The 26,829-nt window shown below is 61.2% G+C and overlaps 1 protein-coding gene across 1 annotated transcript in view; it reads right to left on the bottom strand.

Moving 5' to 3' along the window:
- Positions 1–26,829, bottom strand: part of HDAC6 (histone deacetylase 6) — a 38,573-nt gene that overhangs the window by 2,771 nt on the left and 8,973 nt on the right. Inside the window, exons 7-20 of the mRNA XM_077172444.1 lie at positions 26,014–26,108; positions 24,403–24,480; positions 23,663–23,731; positions 22,664–22,760; positions 20,389–20,454; positions 18,939–18,986; positions 17,571–17,660; positions 13,830–13,933; positions 13,515–13,582; positions 12,016–12,250; positions 10,074–10,203; positions 7,726–7,893; positions 5,582–5,715; positions 4,545–4,607 (exon numbers count right to left, since the gene is read on the bottom strand). Coding sequence (XP_077028559.1) covers positions 4,545–4,607; positions 5,582–5,715; positions 7,726–7,893; positions 10,074–10,203; positions 12,016–12,250; positions 13,515–13,582; positions 13,830–13,933; positions 17,571–17,660; positions 18,939–18,986; positions 20,389–20,454; positions 22,664–22,760; positions 23,663–23,731; positions 24,403–24,480; positions 26,014–26,108 — 1,445 coding nt within the window. The remainder of the gene's footprint in view (positions 1–4,544; positions 4,608–5,581; positions 5,716–7,725; positions 7,894–10,073; positions 10,204–12,015; positions 12,251–13,514; positions 13,583–13,829; positions 13,934–17,570; positions 17,661–18,938; positions 18,987–20,388; positions 20,455–22,663; positions 22,761–23,662; positions 23,732–24,402; positions 24,481–26,013; positions 26,109–26,829) is intronic.

The following is a 26,829-nucleotide window of genomic DNA, read 5'->3' as shown; positions in this document are numbered from 1 at the left end:
CCAAACCCCAAATAACCCCAAACCTGGCACACCACGGGCAGCACCAGCCCCCAAACCCCAAACCAGCCCAAACCCCAAACCCCACCCTGAAACACCACCCCCAAAGCCCAAAGCCCAAATCAGCCCCAAAGCCCTCCAAACCCCAAACCCCAAACCCTGTTCTGACCTGGCATGCCACAGGCAGCACAAGTCCCCAAACCCCAAACCCCAAATACCCCAATAACCCCAAATAACCCCAAATAAAACCCCAAATAACCCCAATAACCCCAAACCCCACAGCCGTGTCCCCACTGTCACCTGGCATGCCACGGGCAGCAGCAGCCCCCAAATAACCCAAACAACCCCAAATAACCCAATAACCCCAACCCCGTTCCCACCTGGCACATCATGGGCAGCAGCAGCCCCCAAACCCCAAATAACCCCAAATGACCCCAATAACCCAAATAACCCCTAATAAAACCCCAAATAACCCCCAATAACCCCAAATAAAACCCCAAATAACCCCAAATCCCATTCCCACCTCACACGCCACGGGCAGCAGCAGCCCCCAAACCCCAAATGACCCCAAATAACCCCAAATAACCCCAATAACCCCAATAACCCCAAATCCCATTCCACCTCGCACGCCACGGGCAGCAGCAGCCCCCAGATAACCCCAAATAAAACCCCAAATGGCCCCACAGCCGTGTCCCCATTGTCACCTCGCACGCCACGGGCAGCAGCAGCCCCAGATAACCCCAGATAACCCCAGATAACCCCAATAACCCAATAACCCCAAACCCATTCCCACCTCGCACACCACGGGCAGCAGCAGCCCCCAAATAACCCCAAATAACCCCAATAAAACCCCAATAAAACCCCAAATGACCCCAACCCCGTTCATACCTCGCACGCCACGGGCAGCAGCAGCCCCCAGATAACCCCAAATGACCGCAAATAAAAGCCCAATAACCCCAAATAACCCCAATAACCCCAAATAACCCCCAGTAACACCAATAACCCACAGCCGTGTCCCCATTGTCACCTCGCACGCCACGGGCAGCAGCAGCCCCCAGATAACCCCAAATAACCCCAAATGACCCCAAATAACCCCACAGGCGTGTCCCCATTCCCACCTCGCATGCCACGGGCAGCAGCAGCCCCCAGATAACCCCAAATAAAACCCCAATAACCCCAAACCCCATAGCCATGTCCCCATTGTCACCTCGCACGCCACGGGCAGCAGCAGCCCCAAATAACCCCAGATAACCCCAAATAAAACCCAAATGACGCCAAACCCCATTGTCACCTCGCACGCCATGGGCAGCAGCAGCCCCTAGATAACCCCAGATAACCCCAATAACCCCAATAACCCCAAACCCATTCATACCTCGCACGCCACGGGCAGCAGCAGCCCCCAAACCCCAAATGGCCCCAATAACCCCACAGCCGTGTCCCCATTGTCACCTCGCACGCCACGGGCAGCAGCAGCCCCCAGATAACCCCAAATAAAACCCCAAATAAACCCAAATAATCCCAAACCCCATTGTCACCTGGCACGCCACGGGCAGCAGCAGCCCCCAGATAACCCCAGATAACCCCAAATAAAACCCCAAATAACCCCACAGCTGTGTCCCCACTGTCACCTCGCACGCCACGGGCAGCAGCAGCCGCGCCATCGCTGCCAGGTACTCGGGGTCCAAACCAGCCCCAAACCCCAAACCCCAAATAACCCCAATAACCCCAATAACCCCCAATAACCCAAATAACCCCAATAACCCCAATAACCCCAATAACCCCAATAACCCCAATAACCCCAATAACCCCAAACCCCATTGTCACCTCGCACGCCACGGGCAGCAGCAGCCCCCAGATAACCCCAGATAACCCCAGATGACCCCAATAACCCCCAATAACCCCAATAACCCCACAGCCGTGTCCCCATTCCCACCTCGCACGCCACGGGCAGCAGCAGCCCCCAAACCCCCAATAACCCCAATAACCCCAAATTAACCCAAATCCCGTTCCCACCTCGCACGCCACGGGCAGCAGCAGCCCCAGATAACCCCAGATAACCCAAATAACCCCAAATAAAACCCCAAATGGCCCCACAGCCGTGTCCCCATTCCCACCTCGCACGCCACGGGCAGCAGCAGCCGCGCCATCGCCGCCAGGTACTCGGGGTCCCCCACGCGGGGCCCCCCCCAGGCCACGTTCAGGGTGAAGCCGCGGCCGGGGCCCCTCCCCCGGCGCCACGGGGACCCCCCCGGGCCCCCCGGGAAGAAGGAACCGTCCGGCGGTGCAGGGACACGTACAGGACACTGTGGGGACATGGGACAGGACACTGTGGGGACAGGGACAGGAGACTGTGGGGACAGGGACAGGTACAGGACACTGTGGGGACAGGGACACGTACAGGACACTGTGGGGACAGGGACAGGACACTGCGGGGACAGGGACAGGACACTGTGGGGACACGTACAGGACACTGTGGGGACATGCAGGGACACGTACAGGACACTGTGGGGACAGGTACAGGGACAGGACACTGTGGGGACAGGGACAGGACACTGCGGGGACAGGTACAGGGACAGGACACTGTGGGGACAGGGACAGGACACTGTGGGGACAGGGACACGTACAGGACACTGTGGGGACAGGGGACACGGGACAGGTACAGGACACTGTGGGGACAGGGACAGGACACTGTGGGGACAGGGACAGGGACAGGACACTGTGGGGACAGGGACAGGACACTGTGGGGACATGCAGGGACAGGTACAGGACACTGTGGGGACAGGGACAGGACACTGTGGGGACATGCAGGGACACGTACAGGACACTGTGGGGACAGGGGACAGGACACTGTGGGGACAGGGACACATACAGGACACTGTGGGGACAGGGACAGGGACAGGACACTGTGGGGACAGGGACAGGTACAGGACACTGTGGGGACATGGGACAGGACACTGTGGGGACAGGGACAGGTACAGGACACTGCGGGGACAGGGACAGGTACAGGACACTGTGGGGACAGGGACAGGACACTGTGGGGACAGGTACAGGACACTGCGGGGACAGGGACAGGGACAGGACACTGTGGGGACAGGGACAGGTACAGGAGACTGCGGGGACATGCAGGGACAGGTACAGGACACTGTGGGGACAGGTACAGGACACTGTGGGGACAGGGACAGGACACTGTGGGGACAGGGACAGGTACAGGAGACTGCGGGGACAGGGACAGGGACAGGACACTGTGGGGACAGGTACAGGACACTGTGGGGACAGGGACAGGACACTGTGGGGACATGCAGGGACACGTACAGGACACTGTGGGGACAGGGACAGGTACAGGAGACTGCGGGGACAGGGGACACGTACAGGACACTGTGGGGACAGGTACAGGACACTGCAGGGACAGGGACAGGGACAGGGACACTGTGGGGACAGGGACAGGACACTGTGGGGACAGGGACAGGACACTGTGGGGACATGGGACAGGTACAGGACACTGTGGGGACAGGGACAGGACACTGTGGGGACAGGGACAGGACACTGCGGGACAGGGACAGGGACACTGTGGGGACAGGGACAGGTACAGGACACTGTGGGGACATGCAGGGACACGTACAGGACACTGTGGGGACATGGGACACGTACAGGACACTGTGGGGACAGGGACAGGACACTGCGGGGACAGGGACAGGACACTGTGGGGACATGCAGGGACACGTACAGGACACTGTGGGGACAGGGGACAGGTACAGGACACTGCGGGGACAGGGACAGGGACAGGACACTGTGGGGACAGGGACACGTACAGGACACTGTGGGGACAGGTACAGGGACAGGACACTGTGGGGACAGGTACAGGACACTGTGGGGACAGGGACAGGTACAGGACACTGCGGGGACAGGGACAGGGACAGGACACTGTGGGGACAGGTACAGGACACTGCAGGGACAGGGACAGGGACAGGACACTGTGGGGACAGGTACAGGACACTGCAGGGACAGGGACAGGGACAGGACACTGTGGGGACAGGGACAGGGACAGGACACTGCAGGGACAGGGACAGGGACAGGACACTGCGGGGACAGGGACAGGACACTGCGGGACGGGGCAGGGACCAGGAGGAGACCCCAGAGCTGACCCCAAAACTGACCCAAAACCAACCCAGGGACCCCAGAGCCGACCCCAAAACCAACCAGGGAGCCCAGAACTGACCCTGGGACCCCAGAACCAACCCTGGGACCCCAAAACCGACCTCAAGCCCCCCAACATCCCAAACCCCCCCTGCAGACCCCAAATCCCTCCAGGGCACCCCAAAACCCCCCGGATCCCAAACCCCCCTGGGTACCCCCAAACCCCCCAGGACACCCCCAAACCCCTCCTGGGTACCCCAAACCCCCTGGGTACCCCCAAACCCCCAGGACACCCCCAAACTCCCCCTGGTACCCCCAAACCCCCGTGGGTACCCCCAAACCCCCCAGGACACCCCCAAACCCCCCTGGTACCCCCAAACCCCCAGGGTACCCCCAAACCCCTCCCACCTGGGTCCTCCTCGAAGATCTCCTGGGTGCCGTTGCCGTGGTGAATGTCCCAGTCCAGGATCAGCACCCTGGGGCACGGGGGGTTTGGGGGGGCACCAGGGGGTCCCAGCCCCCCAAAACCCGCGGCTGAGGGGGGTCCCCAGCCCCAGACCCCCATATCCAAAGGGGGTCCCAGCCCCCAAACCCCCGTGCCTGAGGGTCTCTCATACATGGGGGGGTCCCCAGGCCAGCCCCCCATACCTGAGGGGTCTCCCCTTACCTGAGGGGGATCCCCAGCCCCCCATGCCTGAGGAGGGGTCCCCCTGTACCTGAGGGTGGTCCCCAGCCCCCATATCCGAGGGGGGTCCCCATATCTGAGAGAGTCCCCCAGCCCCGTTCCCCCCATACCCAAGGGAAGCCCTCAGCCCCGTTCCCCCCATACCCGAGGGGGTCCCCATGCTCCCGTACCCGAGGGATCCCCAGCCCCCCCCATACCTGAGGAGGGTCCCCCATATCTGAGGGATCCCCCAGCCCCGCTGCCCCCGGTACCCTGAGGGGGGTCCCCAGCCCCCATACCCGAGGGTTCCCCAGTTCCCCCAACATCCAAGGGGTCCCCCAGCCCCCGTACCCCAGGGGCTTCCCCGCTCCCCCCATACCCAAGGGGTTCCCCCGTATCTGAGAGGAGCCCCCAGCTCCATTCCCCCCATACCCGAGGGCAGCCCCCAGCCCCGTTTCCCCTGTACCAAGGGGTTCCCAGCCCAGCTCCCAATACCCGAGGGGAGCCCCCAGCCCCATTCCCCCCATACCCGAGGGGGTTCCCCCACTCCCCCATACCTGAGGAGTTCCCCCATTCTCCCTGTACCCCTTGGGTCCCCCAGCCCCGTTCCCCCCATACCCGAGGGGCTCCCCTGTTCCCCAATATCCAATGGCTCCCACAGCCCCCGTACCCGAGGGGCTCCCCCAGCCCCACTCCCCCCATACCCGAGGGCTCCCCCGCTCCCCCCGTACCCGAGGGGCTCCCCCGCTCCCCCCGTACCCGAGGGGCTCCCCCGTTCCCCCGTACCTGAGGGGGGTCCCCGCCAGGCTCTGCGCGTGCCGCGCCGCCACCCCCGCGTTGTTGAAGAGGCAGAAGCCGCCGGCGGAGCCCGGCCGGGCGTGGTGCCCTGGGGGACGCAGCACGGCCAGAGCCGAGCGCACCTGGGGGGCACCGGGGGCGTCAGGGGCACCCCCAAACCCCGCTGGGGACCCCCGAACCCCACGGGCACCCCCGAACCCCACGAGGACCCCAGAGCCCCACGGGGACCCCCGAACCCCGCTGGGGACCCCGAACCCCGCCGGGAACCCCGAACCCCACTGGGGACCCCACAGCCCCACGGGACCCCAGAGCCCCACGGGGATCCCCGAACCCCGCTGGGGACCCCCGAACCCCCTGTGAGCCCCGAATCCCCAGAGCTCCCCCAGATCCCACTGGCACCCCCAAACCCACGAGATCCCCCAAACCTCATGAGACCCCCAAACCAGGGATCCTCCTAAACCCCACAGAGATCCAAACCCCACTGGGACCCCCAAACCCCACTGGGACCCCCAAACCCTACAGACACCCCCAAACCCCACTGGGACCCCCAAACCCCACTGGGACCCCCAAACCCCACTGGTACCCCCAAGCCCTACAGACACCCCAAACCCCACTGGGACCCCCAAACCCCACAGACACCCCCAAACCCCTTTGAGACACCCCTGACCCCCCGTGCCCCCCAAACCCCGGCGGACCGGGGGGGAGCCCAGCAGGGCTCAGACCCACAGACCCCCCGTGCCCCCTTTTCCCCCCAGTACCCCCCGTTCCCGCTTTGCCCCCCTGAGCCCCTCGTGCCCCCCATGCCACCGGGTGGGTGATGGAGCCCCACCCATTGGGGTGATGGGGCAGCACCCCAAAATCCCCAGAGCCCCCGTGCCCCCCTGCCCCCCAGCACTGCCCCCTTTGCCCTCCCCTTTGCCCCTCTCTGTGCCCCCTGTCCCCTCTGTCCCTCCCATGTCCCCCTGCCCACCCTGTCCCCCCCCCCATTTTCCCCCATTTTCCCCCCATTTACCCCCCCGTTTCCTCACCTGCCCCCCCATTTGCCCCCCTGTCCCCCCCATTTGCCCCCATTTGCCCCCCCGCCCCCCCATTTGCCCCCCCGTACCTCCCATTTGCCCCATGTCCCCCCATTTGCCCCCCGTCCCCTCCCATTTGTCCCCATGTCCCCCCCATTTGCCCCCCCGTCCCCCCCATTTGCCCCCCTGTCCCCCCCCTTTTGCCCCTCTGCCCCCCCAGCAGGGCCCCTGCCCCCCATGTCCCCCCTGCCTCCCCCATTTGCCCCCTCTTTGCCCCCCCCGTTTCTCACCTGTCCCCCCATTTGCCCCCCCTGTCCCCCCCCATTTGCCCCATTTGCCCCCCCCGTCCACCCCCCTGTTTCCTCCCCTGCCCCCCCATCACGGCCCCTGTGCCCCCCCCATTTGCCCCCCTGTCCCCCCCATTTGCCCCCCTGTCCCCCCCCGTTTGTCCATCTGCCCCCCATCGCGGCCCCCTGTCCCCCCCCCTTTTGCCCCCCCTGTCCCCCCCCCTTTTGCCCCTCTGCCCCCCCAGCAGGGCCCCCTGCCCCCCCCATGCCCCCCCCATTTGCCCCCTCTTTGCCCCCCCGTTTCCGCACCTGCCCCCTCAGCACGGCCCCCTATCTCCCCCCATTTGCCCCCCCCCGCCCCCCCATTTGCCCCCCCGTCCCCTCCCATTTGCCCCCATGTCCCCCCATTTGCCCCCCTGTCCCCCCCATTTGCCCCCATGTCCCCCCATTTGCCCCCCTGTCCCCCCCCATTTGCCCCCCTGTCCCCTCCCATTTGCCCCCATGTCCCCCCCCCATTTGCCCCCCTGTCCCCCCCCCTTTTGCCCCTCTGCCCCCCCAGCAGGGCCCCTGCCCCCCCATGTCCCCCCTGCCTCCCCCATTTGCCCCCCTCTTTGCCCCCCCGTTTCCTCACCTGCCCCCCAGCAGGGCCCCCTGTCCCACCCCCATGTCCTCACCTGCACCCCCAGCAGGGCCCCCTATCCCCCCCCATTTGCCCCCCTGTCCCCCCCATTTTCCCCCCCCATTTGCCCCCATTTGCCCCCCGTGTCCGCCCCTGCCCCCCCAGCACGGCCCCCTGTCCCCCCCCCATTTACCCCCCCCTTTTGCCCACCTGCCCCCCCAGCACGGCCCCCGCGGCCGCGCACGCCCCCCCCGCGGCCAGGCGGGCGGCGCGGAAGGAGCGCGGGCAGAGGAAGAGGCTGGGATAGCGCTGGGACAGCGCCCGCAGCTCCCGCGGGGACAGAGCCGCGACACGGACAGCGCCCGCACGTGGGAGCGCCTGCGGGACACGGGCACGGCCTCAAACACGGACAGGGACACCCCAAACACAGGGAGACCCCAAACACGGACAGGGACACCCCAACACGGGGACACCCCAACACAGGGACAGCCTGAAACACGGACAGGGACACCCCGACACACACGGGGACACCCCAAACACGGCCAGGGACACCCCAACACAGACAGGGATACCCAAACACAGGGACACCCCAAACACACACGGGGACAGCCCAAACACGCACGGGGACACCCCGACACAGGGACACCCCAACACAGGGAGACCCCAAACACGGCCAGGGATACCCCAAACACGCACGGGGACACCCCAACACAGGGACACCCCAAAGACGGCCAGGGACACCCTGAAACACGGCCAGGGACACCCCAACACAGACAGGGACAGCCTGAAACAGGGAGACCCCAAACACACACAGGGACACCCCAACACAGGGACACCCCAAACACGGCCAGGGACACCCTGAAACACGGACAGGGACAGCCTGAAACACGCACGGGGACACCCCAACACAGGGACACCCCAACACAGGGATACCCCAACACAGGGACACCCAAACACAGGGATACCCCAAACACAGGGACACCGCAACACAGGGACACCCCAAACACGGCCAGGGACACCCTGAAACACGGCCAGGGATACCCCAACACAGACAGGGACAGCCTGAAACAGGGAGACCCCAAACACAGACAGGGACAGCCTGAAACACGCACGGGACACCCCAAACATGCACGGGGACACCCCAACACAGGGAGACCCCGACACAGGGACACCCTGAAACACGCACGGGACAGCCCAACACAGGGAGATCCCAAACACAGCCAGGGACACCCTGAAACACGGCCAGGGACACCCCAAAACACAGACAGGGAGACCCAAACACAGGGAGACCCCAACACAGACAGGGACAGCCTGAAACACGCACGGGGACAGCCTGAAACACACACGGGGACACCCCAACACAGGGACACCCCGAAACACGGACAGGGACAGCCTGAAACACACACGGGGATACCCCAACACAGGGAGATCCCAAACACGGCCGGGGACACCCTGAAACACACACAGGGACACCCCAACACAGGGAGACCCCCAAACACGGACAGGGATACCCCAAACACGGACACGGACACCCTGAAACACGGCCAGGGACACCCCAAACACACACTGGGACAGCCTGAAACACACACGGGGATACCCCAACACAGACAGGGACACCCCAACACACACAGGGACACCCCAACACAGACAGGGACACCCCAACATAGACAGGGACAGCCCAACACACACAGGGATACCCCAACATAGACAGGGACAGCCCAACACACACGGGGACACCCCAACACAGGGAGACCCCAAACACGGCCAGGGACACCCCAAACACACACAGGGATACCCCAAAACAGGGAGACCCCAACACAGACAGGGACACCCCAAACACACACAGGGATACCCCTACCCCAAACACGGACAGGGACACCCCAACACACACAGGGACACCCTGAAACACAGCCGGGGATACCCCAAAACAGGGACACCCTGAAACACACACAGGGACACCCCAAACACAGGGACACCCCAAACACAGACAGGGACACCCTGAAACACAGCCGGGGATACCCCAAACACAGCCAGGGATACCCCAAAACAGGGACACCCAAAACAGGGACACCCCAACACAGACAGGGACACCCCAAACACACAGACAGGGATACCCAAAACAGGGACACCCCAACACAGACAGAGCCCCCCCAAGGACCCCCCAATGACACCCCCAGAACCCCCAGGCCTCTCCATTTGACCCTCCATGATCCCCCCCACATCCCTCCAGACTCCCATGATTCTCCTGGGACCCCCCAGGACCACCCCAAGATGACCCCCCCAGAACCTTCCATGTCCCCCCCAGGGCCCCCATGAGCCCCCAGGCCCCCAGGGTCCCCCAGAACCCTCCTGTACCCCCCAGAACCCCCCATGTCCCCCCCAGGACATCCCCACGACCCCCATGTCCCCCCAGACCTGCACATGACCCCTCCCATGAGCCCCCCAGACCCCTCATGACCCCCCGGGACCATCCCAAGGGGCCCCCCATGACCCCCCCAGGCCCCCAGTGTCCCCCAGACCCCCCCGTTTCCCCCCTTGGTGTCCCCGGGGTCCCTCACGTGTGGCAGGCGCGCAGCTGGCGGTGGCTGGCGGGCCGGGCGGGCACGGGGAGGCAGCGCTGGGCCAGCCCCAGCTCCTGCAGCCGCTGCAGCACACGGGGCAGCCGCTGCGGGGGACTCGGGGTGGTGGCTGTGATGAAACACACAAAATAACCTGAAATCACCCCAAAATAACCCCAAAACCACACCCGCGGCAGCCGCTGCGGGGACTCAGGGTGATGGCTGCGATAAAAACACACAAAATAACCCCAAAATGAACCCAAAACACCCCCAGGGCAGCCGCTACTCGGGGGTGGTGGCTGCGATAAAAACACACAAAATAACCCCAAAATGAACCCCAAAACAACCTCAAAATAACCCCAAAACCACCCCCGGGGCAGCCGCTGCGGGGACTTGGGGTGGTGGCTGCGATAAAACACACAAAATAACCCAAAATGAACCCCAAAATCACCCCAAAATCACCCCAAAACCACCCCTGGGGCAGGCACTGCGGGGACTCGGGGTGGTGGCTAAAGCAAAACACAAAGTAACCCCAAAATGAACCCCAAAATAACCTCAAAATAACCCCAAAATGAACCCCAAAATAACCTCAAAGTAACCCCAAAATGAACCCCAAAATAACCTCAAAATAACCCCAAAATGAACCCCAAAATAACCTCAAAATAACCCCAAAATGAACCCCAAAATAACCTCAAAATAACCCCAAAACACCCCTGCGGCAGCCGCTGCGAGGACTCAGGGTGGTGGCTGTGATAAAACACACAAAATAACCCCAAAATAACCTCAAAATAACCCTAAAAATACCCCCAAAACACCCTCGAGGCAGGCGCTGCGGGGACTCGGGGTGGTGGCTAAAGGGAAATACACAAAATAACCTGAAATCACCCCAAAATAACCCAAAACCACCCCCGGGGCAGGCGCTGCGGGGGACTCGGGGTGATGGCTGCAATAAAAACACAAAATAACCTGAAATCACCCCAAAATAACCCTAAAAATATCCCCAAAACATCCCCGGGGCAGCCGCTTGCGGGGACTCGGGGTGGTGGCTGGAATATAACACACAAAATAACCCCAAAATCACCCCAAAATAACCCCAAAATGACCTGAAATCACCCCAAAACCACCCCCCGGGGCAGGCACTGCGGGGACTCGGGGTGGTGGCTGCAATAAAAATACACAAAATCACCCCAAAATGAACCCAAAATAACCTCAAAATCACCCCAAAACCACCCCTGGGGCAGGCACTGCGGGGACTCGGGGTGGTGGCTAAAGCAAAACACAAAGTAACCCCAAAATGAACCCCAAAATAACCTCAAAATCACCCCAAAACCACCCCCGGGGCAGGCGCTGTGGGGCCTCGGGGTGGTGGCTGGAATATAACACACAACCCCAAAATAACCCCAAAATAACCCCAAAAATACCCCCAGGACAGATGTCACAAGTGTGTCCCAGCCCTTCCCTCACCTGTCCCAGGTGTTCCTGTGTCCCCCCTCACCTGTCCCAGGTGTCCTCGAGCCCCTCACCTGTCCCTGTGTCCCTCACCTGTCCCAGGTGTCCCCATGTCCCTCACCTGTCCCAGGTGTCCCTGTGTCCCTCACCTGTCCCTGTGTCCCTCACCTGTCCCAGGTGTCCCTGTGTCCCTCACCTGTCCCAGGTGTCCCTGTGTCCCTCACCTGTCCCTGTGTCCCTGTGTCCCTCACCTGTCCCTGTGTCCCTCACCTGTCCCTGTGTCCCTCACCTGTCCCAGGTATCCCTGTTTCCCTCACCTGTCCCTGTGTCCCTCACCTGTCCCAGGTATCCCTGTTTCCCTCACCTGTCCCTGTGTCCCCGTGTCCCTCACTTGTCCCAGGTGTCCCCCCCCTCACCTGTCCCTGTGTCCCTCACCTGTCCCAGGTGTCCCTGTGCCCCTCACCTGTCCCTGTGTCCCTGTGTCCCCCCTCACCTGTCCCAGGTGTTCCTGTGCTCCTCCATGCGGGGGTCATACACCAGCCCCACCCGGGCTCTGCTCGGGGTATCCGGGGGGGGCTCCAGGGGGTTCCCCTCCCCCTCCTGCTCCTCATCCTCCTCCTCCTCCTCCTCCTCCTCAGCTTCATCCTCATCCTCCTGCTCTTCCTCCTCCCCAGCTTCCGCCTCCTCTTCCTCTTCTTCCTCTTCTTCCTCCTCCTCCTCCTCGCTCTCTGTGTGGGGGGGTCTCCTCAGGGGGGGCACCCCAAATATGCCCCCCCAACTTTGGGGTTCCCAGAGAATGTTCTGGGGGTCCCTGAGGGGGTCCCCAAGGGGGTCTGGGGGACCCTGAGGGGCTTTTGGGATGTCTGAGGGGTATTTGGGGTGTCTGGAAAGGTTTGGGTGTGTCTGAGGGGGTTTAGGGGCTTTTGGAGGAGTTTTGGGGTGTCTGAGGGGGGTTGGGGTTTTGGGGGGCAGTTTTGCAGTTTTTGGGAAGGTTTTTGGTTTTTGGAGGGGTTTTGGGGTGCCTGGAGGAGTTTTGGGGTGCCTGGAGAAGTTTTGGGGTGTCTGAGGGGGGGTTGGGGTTTTGGGGGGCAGTTTTGCAGTTTTTGGGAAGGTTTTTGGTTTTTGGAGGGGTTTTGGGGTGCCTGGAGGGGTTTTGGGGTGTCTGGAGGAGTTTTGGGGTGTCTGGGGAGGGGGTTTGGGGTTTTGGGGGGCAGTTTTGCAGTTTTTGGGAAAGTTTTCGGTTTTTGGAGGGGTTTTGGGGGTGTCTGAGGGGGTTTGGGTGTTTTTGAGGGGTTTTGGGGGTGTCTGGGGGGGGTCTCTGAGGGAAACCAAGATGGCGGCGAGCCAATATGGCGGCCTAGCAACCAAGGTGACTCCTTAGCAACCGGGCCTAGCGCACCCCCCAAAGCCTGGGCTCAGTTTTGGGGGGTTCAAAGGGCTCCCCCCCCAACCCAGGATTCCAGGGTGTCCCTGTGGGATTTTAGGATGTCCGTTTGGGATTTCAGGGTGTCCCTGTGGGATTTTGGGGTCCCTCCTCAGATTTTGGGGTGCCCCCGAGATTTTGGGGTGTGCCTGTGGGATTTCGGGGTGTGCCTTTGGGATTTTGAAGTCCCCTCGGATTTTGGAGTCCCTTTGGGATTTTGGGGTGCCCGTGTGGGATTTCGGAGTGCCCATGTGGGATTTCGGGTTGCCCCTGCAGGATTTCGGGGTCCCCTTGGCATTTCGGGTGTTCCTGTGGGATTTTGGGGTCCTCCCTCAGATTTCAGCCCCCCCCGGGATTTCGGGGTCCCTGTGGAATTTGGGGGGGTCGCTTTGGGATTTCGGGGTGCCCCCTCAGATTCCTGGGCGCCCCTTTGGGATTTTGAGGTGTCCCTGCGGGATTTTGGGGCCCCCCGGGATTTCAGGGTCCCTGTGGGATTTTGGGTCCACCCCGGGATTTCAGGGTCCCTGTGGGATCTCGGGGTGCCCCCGGGATTTTGGGGTTCCCCTCACCGAAGCTCTGCAGGCAGCCCCAGTAGCGCTGCTGGACGCTCAGCGTGCGGGCAATGCTGGCCAGGCCGCTGGGGTGGGGGGCACACGGAGCTTTTGGGGCGCTGGGGGCACCCCCAAACTGCCCCCAGCACCCCTTGGACCCCCCTGAGCCCCCCCAAATCCCCCCCCATACCCCCAGCACCCCAAACAGCTCCCCAAGGCCTCCAACCCCCCAGGTGCCCCCAAATAATCCCCAGACCCCCTAAACCCCCCCAGCACCCCAAACCCCCCCAGGACCCCCCAATCCCCCCAAACCTCCCCCCTGAGCCCCCTCACCTGGGGGTGGGGGCGATGGGCCCGAGGGGGTCCCCGGGGTCCCCCAGCAGGGTCCGCAGCACGGCCCCCACCCCCCCCGGGGACGCCCCCAAATCCGGCCCCCCCTGCGGAGAGGGGGGTCAGGGGGGGCCCACGGAGCCCCCGGCACGGGGCGGGCACGGGGCCCCCCCCAAACTAACAGCACCCCTAAAAGAAACAGCCCCCCAAAAACAGCACCCCCAAAAGAAACAGCCCCCCAAAAACAGCACCCCTAAAAGAAACAGCCCCCCAAAACAAACAGCACCCCTAAAAGAAACAGCCCCCCAAAAACAGGCCCCCAAAACAGCCCTCCAAAAACAGCACCCCTAAAAGAAACAGCCCCCCAAAAACAGCACCCCAAAAGAAACAGCCCCCCAAAAACAGCACCCCAAAATAAACAGCACCCCAAAAACAGCACCCCTAAAAGAAACAGCCCCCCAAACTAACAGCACCCCTAAAAGAAACAGCCCCCCAAAACACACAGCCCCCCAAAACAGCCCTCCAAAAACAGCACCCCTAAAAGAAACAGCCCCCCAAAAACAGCACCCCTAAAAGAAACAGCCCCCCAGAAACAGCCCTCCAAAAACAGCCCCCCAAAACAAACAGCCCCCCAAAACAGCCCTCCAAAAACAGCACCCCCGAAAACTAACAGCACCCCAAAACCAGCACCCCTAAAAGAAACAGCCCCCCAAAAACAGCACTCCTAAACAGCCCTCCAAAAACAGCACCCCTGAAAGAAACAGCACCCCAAAAACAGCACCCCTAAACAGCCCTCCAAAAACAGCACCCCAAAAACAGCACCCCTAAAAGAAACAGCACCCCAAAAACAGCACCCCAAAACAGCCCTCCAAAAACAGCACCCCTGAAACAAACAGCCCCCCAAAAACAGCACCCCTAAACAGCCCTCCAAAAACAGCACCCCCGAAACAAACAGCACCCCAAAACCAGCACCCCCGAAACAAACAGCCCCCCAAAAACAGCACCCCTAAAAGAAACAGCACCCCAAAACCAGCACCCCCGAAACAAACAGCCCCCCAAAAACAGCACCCCTAAAAGAAACAGCACCCCAAAACCAGCACCCCTGAAACAAACAGCACCCCAAAAACAGCACCCCTAAAAGAAACAGCCCCCAAAAACAGCACCCCAAAACAGCCCTCCAAAAACAGCACCCCTAAAAGAAACAGCCCCCCAAAAACAAACAGCCCCCCAAAACAAACAGCCCCCCAAAACAAACAGCCCCCCAAAAACAAACAGCCCCCCAAAACAGCCCCCTCAAAAACAGCCCCCCAAAACAGACCCCCAAAACAAACAGCCCCCCAAAACAGGCACCAAAACCAGCCCCCCTGAAAGCAAACAGCCCCCCAAAAACAGCCTCCCCAAAATCAGCCCCCCAAAACAAACAGTGCCCCAAAACAGCCCCAAAACAAGCAGCCCCAAAAAGAGCCCCTAAACAGCCCCAAAACTGCCCAAGCAGCCCCCAAAGCAGCCTCCAAATACCCCACACATCCCCTATAACCCCTACAGCCCTATAGCCCTAGGCACCCTATAGGCCCCGCCCCTAGAGCCCCAAATCTCTCTAGGGCCCACTCCTATAGCCCCCTGGTCCCATGGCCCCTATAGCCCCTATAGCCCCTACAGCCCCCATACCCTATAGCCCCTATAGCCCTACAGCCCCCATACCCTATACTCTGATAGCCCCTATAGCCCCCTTACCCCACATCCCCTATAGCCCCTGCCCCTATGGCCCTCATACCCTATACCTCTATAGCCCCTATAGCTCCCATACCCTATACCCCTATAACCTCCATACCCCTAGAGCCCCCTAGTCCCATAGCCCCTATAGCCCCCTTACCCCCACATCCCCTACAGCCCCTGCCCCTATAGCCCCTATATCCCTACAGCCCCTATAGCCCCCATACCCTATATCCCTACAGCCCCTATAGCCCCCATACCCTATATCCCTATAGCCCCTATAGCCCCCATACCCTATATCCCTACAGCCCCTATAGCCCCTATATCCCTACAGCCCCTATAGCCCCCATACCCTATACCCCTATAGCCCCCATACCCTATACCCCTATAGCCCCTATATCCCTACAGCCCCTACAGCCCCCATACTCTATACCCCTATAGCCCCTATAGCCCTACAGCCCCCTAGTCCCATAGCCCCTACAGCCCCCTTACCCCCACATCCCCTACAGCCCCTGCAGCCCCTATAGCCCCTATAGCCCTACAGCCCCTATAGCCCCCATACCCTATAGCCCTACAGCCCCTATAGCCCTACAGCCCCTATAGCCCTACAGCCCCATATCCCCTATAGCCCTATATCCCCCTTACCCCACATCCCCTACAGCCCCTGCCCCTATGGCCCCTATAGCCCTATATCCCCCATACCCCATATCCCCTATAGCCCTATATCCCCCTTACCCCACATCCCATACAGCCCCTGCCCCTATGGCCCCTATAGCCCTATATCCCCCTTACCCCATATCCCCTATAGCCCTATATCCCCCTTACCCCACATCCCATACAGCCCCCATAATCCCCCTACCCCTCTAGTTCCCATAGTCCCTCTATCCCCCACACTCCCTCCATCCTCTGTATCCCCATACCCCTACACATCCCCTATATCTGCTCTGTGCCCCACACTCCTACACCCTCCACATTCCCTCCATCCCCTATATATCCTCTACACCCCCTATACCCCTGTACATCCCCTGTATCCCCTATATCCCCTATATCCCCCATACTCCTACACCCTCCACATTCCCTCCATCCCCTATATATCCTCCACACCCCCTATACATTCCCTATATCCCCCATACTCCTACACCCTCCACATTCCCTCTATCCCCCATATATCCTCCACACCCCCTATACCCCTGTACATCCCCTATATCCCCTGTATCCCCCGTACTCCTTTATCCTCCACATTCCTCTATCCCCCATATATCCTCCACACCCCCTATACCCCTGTACATCCCCTATATCCCCTGTATCCCCCGTACTCCTTTATCCTCCACATTCCTCTATCCCCCATATATCCTCCACACCCCCTATACCCCTACACATCCCCTATATCCCCTGTATCCCCCGTACTCCTTTATCCTCCACATTCCTCTATCCCCCATATATCCTCCACACCCCCTATACCCCTACACATCCCCTATATCCCCTGTATCCCCCATACTCATTATCCCCCACATTCCTCTCTATCCCCTATACATCCCCCACACCCCCCTATACCCCCATATCCCTCCACACCCCAATACCCCCTATATCCCCCCATAACCCCCATACGCCCCCTATATCCCCCATACCCCCCATTCACCCTATATCCCCCATACATCCCCTATACATCCCCTGTATCCCCTATACATCCCCTATACATCCCCTATATGCCCCATACTTCCCCCTATATCCCCCATACATCCCCTATACCCCCATACATCTCCTCTATCCCCAATACATCCCCTATACATCCCCTATATCCCTTATATCCCCCATACCCCCCATTCACCCTATATCCCCCATACATCCCCTATACATCCCCCTATATCCCCCATACATCCCCCATACATCCCCCATACATCCCCCCTATATCCCCCATACATCCCCTATACCCCCCATACATCCCCCATACATCCCCTATACCCCCCTATATCCCCCATACATCCCCCATACCCCCCTATATCCCCCATACATCCCCCATATCCCCCGTACCTGCAGCAGCAGCAGCAGCCGCCCCCGGCCCAGGGCCGAGAGCAGGTGAGTGAGCAGAGAGAACCCGGCTGGGGACACGCCCAGGGCACCCTGTGGGGCCAGAGAGCCTATGGAGACCCTATAGAGACCCTATAGAGACCCTATAGAGACCCTATAGAAACCCCCAGGGAACCCTGTGGGACCAGAGAGCCTATAGGGACCCTATAGAGACCCTATAGAGACCCCCAGGGCACCCTGTGGGGCCAGAGAGCCTATAGGGACCCTATAGAGACCCTATAGAGACCCCCAGGGCACCCTGTGGGGATCAGAGACCCTATAGGGACCCTATAGAGACCCTATAGAGACCCCCAGGGCACCCTGTGGGGCCAGAGAGCCTATAGGGACCCTATAGAGACCCTAGAGAGACCCCCAGGGCACCCTGTGGGGCCAGAGAGCCCATAGAGACCCTATAGGGACCCTATAGAGACCCCCAGGGCACCCTGCGGGACCAGAGAGCCTATAGCGACCCTATAGGGACCCTATAGAGACCCTACAGACACGCCCAGGGCACCCTGTGGGACCAGAGAGCCTATAGGGACCCTATAGAGATCCTATAGAGAACCCCAGGGCACCCTGTGGGACCAGAGAGCCTATGGAGACCCTATAGAGACCCTATAGAGACCCCCAGGGCACCCTATAGGGATCAGAGACCCTATAGAGACCCTATAGGGACCCTATAGAGACCCCCAGGGCACCCTACACAGACCAGAGACCCTATAGAGACCCTACAGAGACACTATAGGGACCCTAAAGAGCCCCAGAGACCCCCAGGGAGCCCTGGGTGTGGGGGTGTTACAGACCCTATAGAGACCCCACAGAGACCCAGAGAGCCCCTACAGAGACCTCATAGAGACCCAGAGACCCCACAGAGACCCCACAGAGACCTCATAGAGACCCAGAGAGACCCCACAGAGACACAGAGACCCCACAGAAACCCAGAGCCCCCACAGAGACCTCATAGAAACCCAGAGACCCCACAGAGATCCCATAGAGCCCCTACAGAGACCCCACAGAGATCCCATAGAGACCCCACAGAGACCCAGAGACCCCACAGAAACCCAGAGAGACCCCAGAACACCCCAGAGACCCTCCCAGAGACCCCTGGCAGCACCAGGGGGCTTTGAGACCCCCCCAGAGCCCCCCCAGCACCCCATAAACCCCCACCCCCCCCCAGACCCCACAAACCCCTCTGAGACCCCCCCCCCCATACCCCCAAATCCCCCCCATACCCCCAAATCCCCAAATCCTCCCCGTACCCCCAAATCCCCCCCGTACCCCCATACCCCCAAATCCCCCCCATACCCCCAAATCCCCAAATCCCCCCCGTACCCCCAAATCCTCCAGCGAAGCCTCGACCAGGACGAGCTGGGGCTGGAACTGAGGGGACACCACGGGGTCAGATGGGACCCCAAAACCCCACGCAGACCCCAAACCCACGGGGCCAGGGGATGGGACCCCAAAACCCCACACAGACCCCAAAATCCCCCAACAGGAACCCCAAGCCCACAGGAACCACAAAACCACAGGGACCCCAAACCCTCACAGGGACCCCAAACCCACAGGGTCAGGGGAATGGGACCCCAAACCTGCAGGGACCCCAAATCCCAACAGGGACCCCAAACCCAGACCCCAAACCTGCACAGGGGCTCCAAACCCAAACAAAGGGACCTCAATCCCCAATGGGACCCCAAACCTGCAGGGACACCAAACCCACACAGGGACCCCAAATCCCCACAGGGACCCCACAATCTCCACAAGGACCCCAAACCCGCCGACAGACCACAAACCCCCCCACCAGGGACCCCAAACCCACAGGGACCCCAAATCCATGGGGTCAGGGGATGGGACCCCAAACCTGCAGGGACCCCAAAACCCCACAGGGACCCCAAACCCACAGGGACCCCAAACCCATGGGGTCAGGGGATGGGACCCCAAACCTGCAGGGACCCCAAAACCCCACAGGGACCCCAAACCCGCCCACAGACCCCAAACCCACACAGGGATCTCAAACCCACAGGGACCCCAAACCCATGGGGTCAGGGGATGGGACCCCAAACCTGCAGGGACCCCAAAACCCACAGACCCCAAACCCGCCCACAGACCCCAAACCCACACAGGGATCTCAAACCCACAGGGACCCCAAACTCATGGGGTCAGGGGATGGGACCCTAAACCTACAGGGACCCCCAAAACCCTACAGGGACCCCAAACCTGCAGGGACCCCAAAACCCCACAGGGACCCCAAACCCACAAAGACCCCAAACCCACCCGGGGTCCCCACACCCACTGACCCCAAAGTCGCACCCAGGGACCCCTGCCCCAAGGAGGGACCCCAAACCCGAGGAGGGATCCCAAACCCCAAGGAGGAACCCCAAAGTCAAACCCCAAGGAGGGACCCCTGCCCCAAGGAGGGACCCCAGCCCCAAGGAGGGACCCCTGTCCCAAGGAGGGACCCCAAACCTGAGGAGGGACCCCAGCCCCAAGGAGGGACCCCTGCCCCAAGGAGGGACCCCAGCCCCAAGGAGGGACCCCAAACCCGAGGAGGGACCCCTGTCCCAAGGAGGGACCCCAAACCCCACAGGGCGCCCAAACCCCAAAGAGGGACCCCAGCCCCGAGGAGGGACCCCAGCCCCGAGGAGGGACCCCTGTCCCAAGGAGGGACCCCAAACCTGAGGAGGGACCCCTGTCCCAGGGAGGGACCCCAACCCCAAGGAGGGACCCCAAAACCCCACAGGGCCCCCAAACCCCCCAGGGCCCCCAGCCCCACCCCGTGCCCCACCTGCAGGGCTATGGGCAGCAGGAGCTGGAAGGCGGCGGCGGCGAAATCGCCATCGGTGACAGCGGCCTGGGGACAACACGGGACCACACGGAGCCTGTGGGACCCTACGGGCACCCCTATGGGGACCCTAGAGAGCCTATGGGGACCCTGTAGACCCTATGGGGACCCTAGAGAGCCCTAGGGACCCCCTGGGGACACCAGGACCCTATAGAGCCCCTGGGGACCCTACAGAGCCTATGGGGATCCTAGGGAGCCCTACAGACCCCTATAGAGCCCCTGGGTACCCTACAGAGCCTATGGGGATCCTAGGGAGCCCTACAGACCCCTATAGAGCCCCTGGGGACCCTATGGACCCCTAGGAACCCTATAAGCCCCTACAGACCTGCTGAGGGCCCTAAAGAGCTCAGGAGAGTCCTGTGGACAATCCCCTATAGCCCCTATAACCCCATACAGCCCCCCATAATCCCCTATAGCCCCCACCCCTATAACCCCATAGAGCCCCCCATAATCCCCTATAGCCCCCACCCCTATAACCCCATACTGCCCCCCATAATCCCCTATAGCCCCCCACCCCTATAACCCCATAGAGCCCCCCCATAATCTCCTATAGCCCCTATAACCCTATAACCCCATAGAGCCCCCCATAATCCCCTATAACCCTATAACCCCATATAGCCCCCCCATAACCCCTTATAGCCCCCCACCCCAATAACCCTATATAGCCCCCCCATAACCCCCCATAATCCCCTATAGCCCCCCACCCCTATACCCCCTATAGCCCCCCACCCCTATAACCCCATATAGCCCCCCCATAATCCCCTATACCCCCCCCACCCCTATAACCCCCTATAGCCCCCCCATTCCCTATAGCCCCTATATCCTCCATAGCTCCACACCCCAACAGCTCTTCCCTGTCTTCTATATCCCCTTTAAACCCCCCAAACCCCATAGCCCTATAACCTGCCCCTATAGCCCCATGACCTGCTCCTATAGCCCTGCCCCTATAGCCCTGGCCCTATAGCCCCATAACCTGTCCCTATAGCCCCTGGCCCCTACAGCCCCATAACCTGTCCCTACAGCCCCATAACCTGTCCCTATAGCCCTGTAACCTGCCCCTATAGCCCCGGCCCCTATAGCCCCGGCCCCTACAGCCCCATAACCTGTCCCTATAGCCCTGTCCCTATAGCCCTATAACCTGTCCCTATAGCCCCTGGCCCTATAGCCCCGTAACCTGCCCCTATAGCCCTGCCCCTATAGCCCCATAACCCCATAACCTGTCCCTATAGGCCTGTCCCTATAGGCCTGTCACCTGCCCCTATAGGCCTGTCACCTGCCCCTATAGCCCCAGCCCCTATAACCCCGTAATCTGTAACTATAGGGCCCTACAGGGCTCCGATAAGGCCCCTGTAACCTGCCCCACATCTCCTATAGACCCCATAGGTACCTGCTCCCCGTGCAGCTCCATGCTGAACCCCTATGTAACCCCTATAGGATCCCCTATAGGATCCCCTATAGGATCCCCTATAGGATCCACAGGCACCTGTTCCCAGCAGAGCTCCATGGTGAACCTCTTCCATACATATCCCCTATAGATCCTCTAAAGAACTCCTACAGACCCCCACAGATCCCCTATAGATCCCCCATTGATCCCCTATAGATCCCCTATAGATCCCCTATGGATCCCCATACCTGTTCCCAGTGCAGCTCCACACTGAACCCCTCTCCATCCCCTATGGATCCCCCATAGATCCCCCATAGATCCCCTCTCCATCCCCTATAGATCCCCCATACCTGTTCCCATTGCAGCTCCACACTGAACCCCTCTCCATCCCCTATGGATCCCCCATAGATCCCCCATAGATCCCCTCTCCATCCCCTATAGATCCCCTATAGAACCCCTATAGATCCCCCATACCTGTTCCCATTGCAGCTCCACACTGAACCCCTCTCCATCCCCCATAGATCCCCCATAGATCCCCCATAGATCCCCTATACAATCCATACCTGTTCCCAGTGCAGCTCCACACTGAACCCCTCTCCATCCCCTATAGATCCCCTATAGATCCCCCATAGATCCCCTATACAATCCATACCTGTTCCCATTGCAGCTCCACACTGAACCCCTCTCCATCCCCCATAGATCCCCTATAGATCCCCCATAGATCCCCCATAGATCCCCCATACCTGTTCCCATTGCAGCTCCACACTGAACCCCTCTCCATCCCCTATATAACCCCCATAGATCCCCTATATAACCCCTATAGATCCCCCATACCTGTTCCCATTGCAGCTCCACACTGAACCCCTCTCCAGGGCCGTCCCCGGCGCTCGGGGGGGGCTCCCGGCCCCGCTGGGCCCCAAAGTACAGAACACTGGGGAGAGACCAGTATGGACCAGTATGGGCTGGTACAGACCAGTATGGGCTGGTACAGACCAGTATGGACCAGTATGGACCGGTATGAACCAGTACGGACCGGTACGGACCAGTATAGACTGGTATGGACCGGTATGGACCAGTATGGGCCGGTACAGACCAGTACGGACCAGTATGGACCGGTATAGACTGCTATGGACCAGTATGGAGCAGTACGGACTGGTACGGACCGGTATAGGCCAGTACAGACCAGTATGGACTGGTACGAACCAGTATAGACCAGTACGGACCAGTATGGGCTGGTACAGACCAGTACGGACCAGTATGGACGAGAATGGGCCAGTATGGGCCAGTATGGGCTGGTACAGACCAGTATAGACCACTATGGACCAGTACGGACCAGTATAGACTGCTATGGACCAGTATGGACCAGTACCGACCAGTATGGACCAGTATGGACTAGTATGGACCAGTAGACACTGGTACGGAGCAGTATACACCAGTATGGACCAGAACAGACCAGTATAGACCGGTATGGACCAGTATAAACCAGTATGGACCAGTACGAACTGGTATGGACCAGGACCCCCAGTACAGAATGCTGGGGAAGGGGAGAGAGCCTGGGGGACAGCCCAGTATGGCTCCAGTGCTCCCAGTATGGCCCCAGTGCTCCCAGTATGGCTCCCAGTTTGTCCCCCCAGTGCTCCCAGTCTGTCCCCCCAGTGCTCCCAGTGTTTGCCCCCCCAGTGCTCCCAGTATGGCCCCAGTGCTCCCAGTTTGTCCCCCCAGTGTTCCCAGTATGGCCCCAGTGCTCCCAGTCTGTCCCCCCAGTGCTCCCAGTTTGTCCCCCCAGTGCTCCCAGTCTGTCCCCCCAGTGCTCCCAGTATCCCCAGTACCCACCTGGGGTCCTCCTGGAAGATCCGGGCCAGGCTCCGCCCGGGCCGGGGGCTCCAGTCCACGATCAGGACCCTGGGGAGGGCAGGGCTGGGACCCCAAATACCCCCAGACACCCCAAAAACACCCCAAAACACCCCAAAATCACCCCAAATACCCCCCAGACACCCCAAATACCCAAAAAAACCACCCCAAAACCACCCCAAACAACCCAAAAATCCCAAAACCACCCCAAAAACCCCAAACATCCCAAAACCACCCCAACACCCCATTGTTGCCCCCCCCGTTGTTGCCCCTCCCCCATTGTTGCCCCTCCCTCGTTGTTGCCCCCCCGTTATTGCCCCCCCGTTGTTGCCCCCCCCAGTGTTGTTGCCCCCCCCGCTGTTATTGCCCTCCCCTGCTGTTATTGCCCCCCCCAGTGTTATTGCCCCCCCAGTGTTGTTGCCCCCCCGTTATTGCCCCCCCCAGTGTTGTTGCCCCTCGTCGTTATTGCCCCCCCATTGTTGCCCCCCCGTTGTTGTTGCCCCCCCCGTTGTTGTTGCCCCCCCGTTGTTATTGCCCCCTCACCGCTGCACCCCCAGCTGTTATTGCCCCGCCCGTTATTGCCCCCCCCGTTGTTATTGCCCCCCCCATTATTGCCCCCCCGTTGTTATTGCCCCCTCACCGCTGCACCCCCAGCTGTTATTGCCCCTCCTGTGTTATTGCCCCCAGCTGTTATTGCCCCCCCGTTGTTATTGCCCCCTCACCGCTGCACCCCCAGCTGTTTCTGCGCCACCCGGGCGGCCACGGCCGCGGGCTGGGGGGGGTCCTGGGGGTCCTGGGGGCTGCGGAGACACCGGAGAGACCCTGGGGGTCCATGGGGAGCCCCACGGACACCTGGGGAGCCCTAGAGAGCCCCATAGACCCCTATGGAACCCTATAGAACCCTATAGAACCCTGTGGGACCCCACAGACCCTGGGGGTCCATGGGGAGCCCCACGGACACCTGGGGAGCCCTAGAGAGCCCCATAGAGCCCTATAGAGCCCTATAGAACCCTATAGAACCCTATGGAACCCCATAGACCCTGCGGGTCCATAGGGAGCCCCACGGACACCTGGGGAGCCCTAGAGAGCCCCATAGATCCCTATGGAACCCTATAGAGCCCTACATACCCCACAGACCCTGCGGGTCCATAGGGAGCCCCACGGACACCTGGGGAGCCCTATAGACCCCTATGGAACCCTATAGAACCCTATATACCCCTGTGGGACCCCACAGACCCTGGGGGTCCATGGGGAGCCCCACAGACACCTGGGGAGCCCTAGAGAGCCCTAGAGAGCCCTATAGAACCCTATATGCCCCACGGACACCTGTGGAACCCTATAGAGCCCTATGGAACCCCATGGACCCCAATGGAACCCCATGGACCCCTGTGGATCCCTATAGAGCCCTATGGAACCCCATAGAACCCCACAGACCCCTATAGAACCCTATAGAGCCCTACTTGCCCCACAGACCCTGCGGGTCCATAGGGAGCCCCACGGACACCTGGGGAGCCCTAGAGAGCCCCATAGATCCCTATGGAGCCCCATAGAACCCCATAGAACCCCACAGACCCATATAGAACTCTATATACCCCTGTGGGGACCCCACGGACCCCTATAGAACCCTATGTACCCCAATGGAACCCCATAAACCCCTATGGATCCCTATAAACCCCAATGGAACCCCACAGACCCCTGTGGGACCCCCATAGAACCCCTATGAATCCATGTGGAACCCCACAGACCCCTATGGAACCTGTACCCCGTTTCCCCCACCCCGTACCCCGTTTTTCCCCCCCGTACCCGTTCCCCCCCCCCCCCGTACCCCAATCTCCCCCCCCATACCCAATTTTCCCCCCCCCGTACCTGATCAGGGCCCCCCTGTACCCCATTTCCCCCCCTGTACCCCATTTTTGCCCCCCCCCGTACCCCATTTTCCCCCCCTGTACCCGATCAGGGGCCCCCCATACCCTATTTTTACCCCCCCGTACCCCATTTTTACCCCCCGTACCCCATTTTTACCCCCCGTACCCCATTCCCCCCCCGGACCCCTTTCCCTCCGTACCCCATTTCCCTCCCCCCGTACCCCATTTTCCCCCCTGTACCCTATTTCCCCCCCCCCATACCCCATTTTTACCCCCCCTGTACCCCATTTTTGCCCCCCGTACCTGATCAGGGCCGCCCTGTACCCCATTCCCCCCCCGTACCCCGTTTTTGCCCCCCCGTACCCCATTTTTCCCCCCCCGTACCCCATTTCTCCCCCCGTACCCCATTTTTCCCCCCCCGTACCCCGTTTTTGCCCCCCCTGTACCCCGTTTTTGCCCCCCCCGTACCTGATCAGGGCGGCCCCGTTGCGCAGGGCCCCCCCCAGCACCGCCTCCAGCAGCGCCAGCGCCGCCCCCACGGCCCCGCGGGGCCCCGACAGCGCCTGGGGAACCCCGAAATCAGCGGGGGGGGAACCCCGAAATCAACGGGGGGACCCCGAAATCAACCGGGGGAACCCCGAAATCAGCGGGGGGGGACCCCGAAATCAACCGGGGGAACCCCGAAATCAGCGGGGGGGGACCCCGAAATCAACGGGGGGACCCCGAAATCAACGGGGGGGAACCCCGAAATCAGCGGGGGGGAACCCCGAGATCAACGGGGGGACCCCGAAATCAGCGGGGGGACCCCGAAATCAGCGGGGGGACCCCGACATCAACCGGGGGACCCCGAAATCAGCGGGGGGACCCCAACATCAACCAGGGAACCCCGAAATCAGCGGGGGGACCCCGAAATCAGCGGGGGGACCCCGAAATCAACGGGGGGACCCCGACATCAACGGGGGGACCCCGAAATCAGCGGGGGGACCCCAACATCAACCAGGGAACCCCGAAATCAGCGGGGGGACCCCGAAATCAGCGGGGGGACCCCAAAACAGGGGGGAACCCCAACATCAACGGGGGCACCCCGAAATCAGGGGAGGGAACCCCAACAGCCCCTGGGGGGACCCCAACATCAACCAGGAGGAACCCCGAAATCAGGGGAGGAACCCCAACATCAACCGGGGGACCCCAACATCAACGGGGGGACCCCGAAACGGGGGGGGAACCCCGAAATCAGGGGAGGGAACCCCAACATCAACGGGGGGAACCCAAACATCAACCGGG

Source organism: Agelaius phoeniceus, chromosome 38 (genome assembly GCF_051311805.1).
Source record: "Agelaius phoeniceus isolate bAgePho1 chromosome 38, bAgePho1.hap1, whole genome shotgun sequence".
NCBI lineage: Eukaryota > Metazoa > Chordata > Aves > Passeriformes > Icteridae > Agelaius > Agelaius phoeniceus.
The sequence above is the reverse complement of the archived record's forward strand: the minus strand, read 5'-3'. Positions and strand labels throughout refer to the sequence as shown.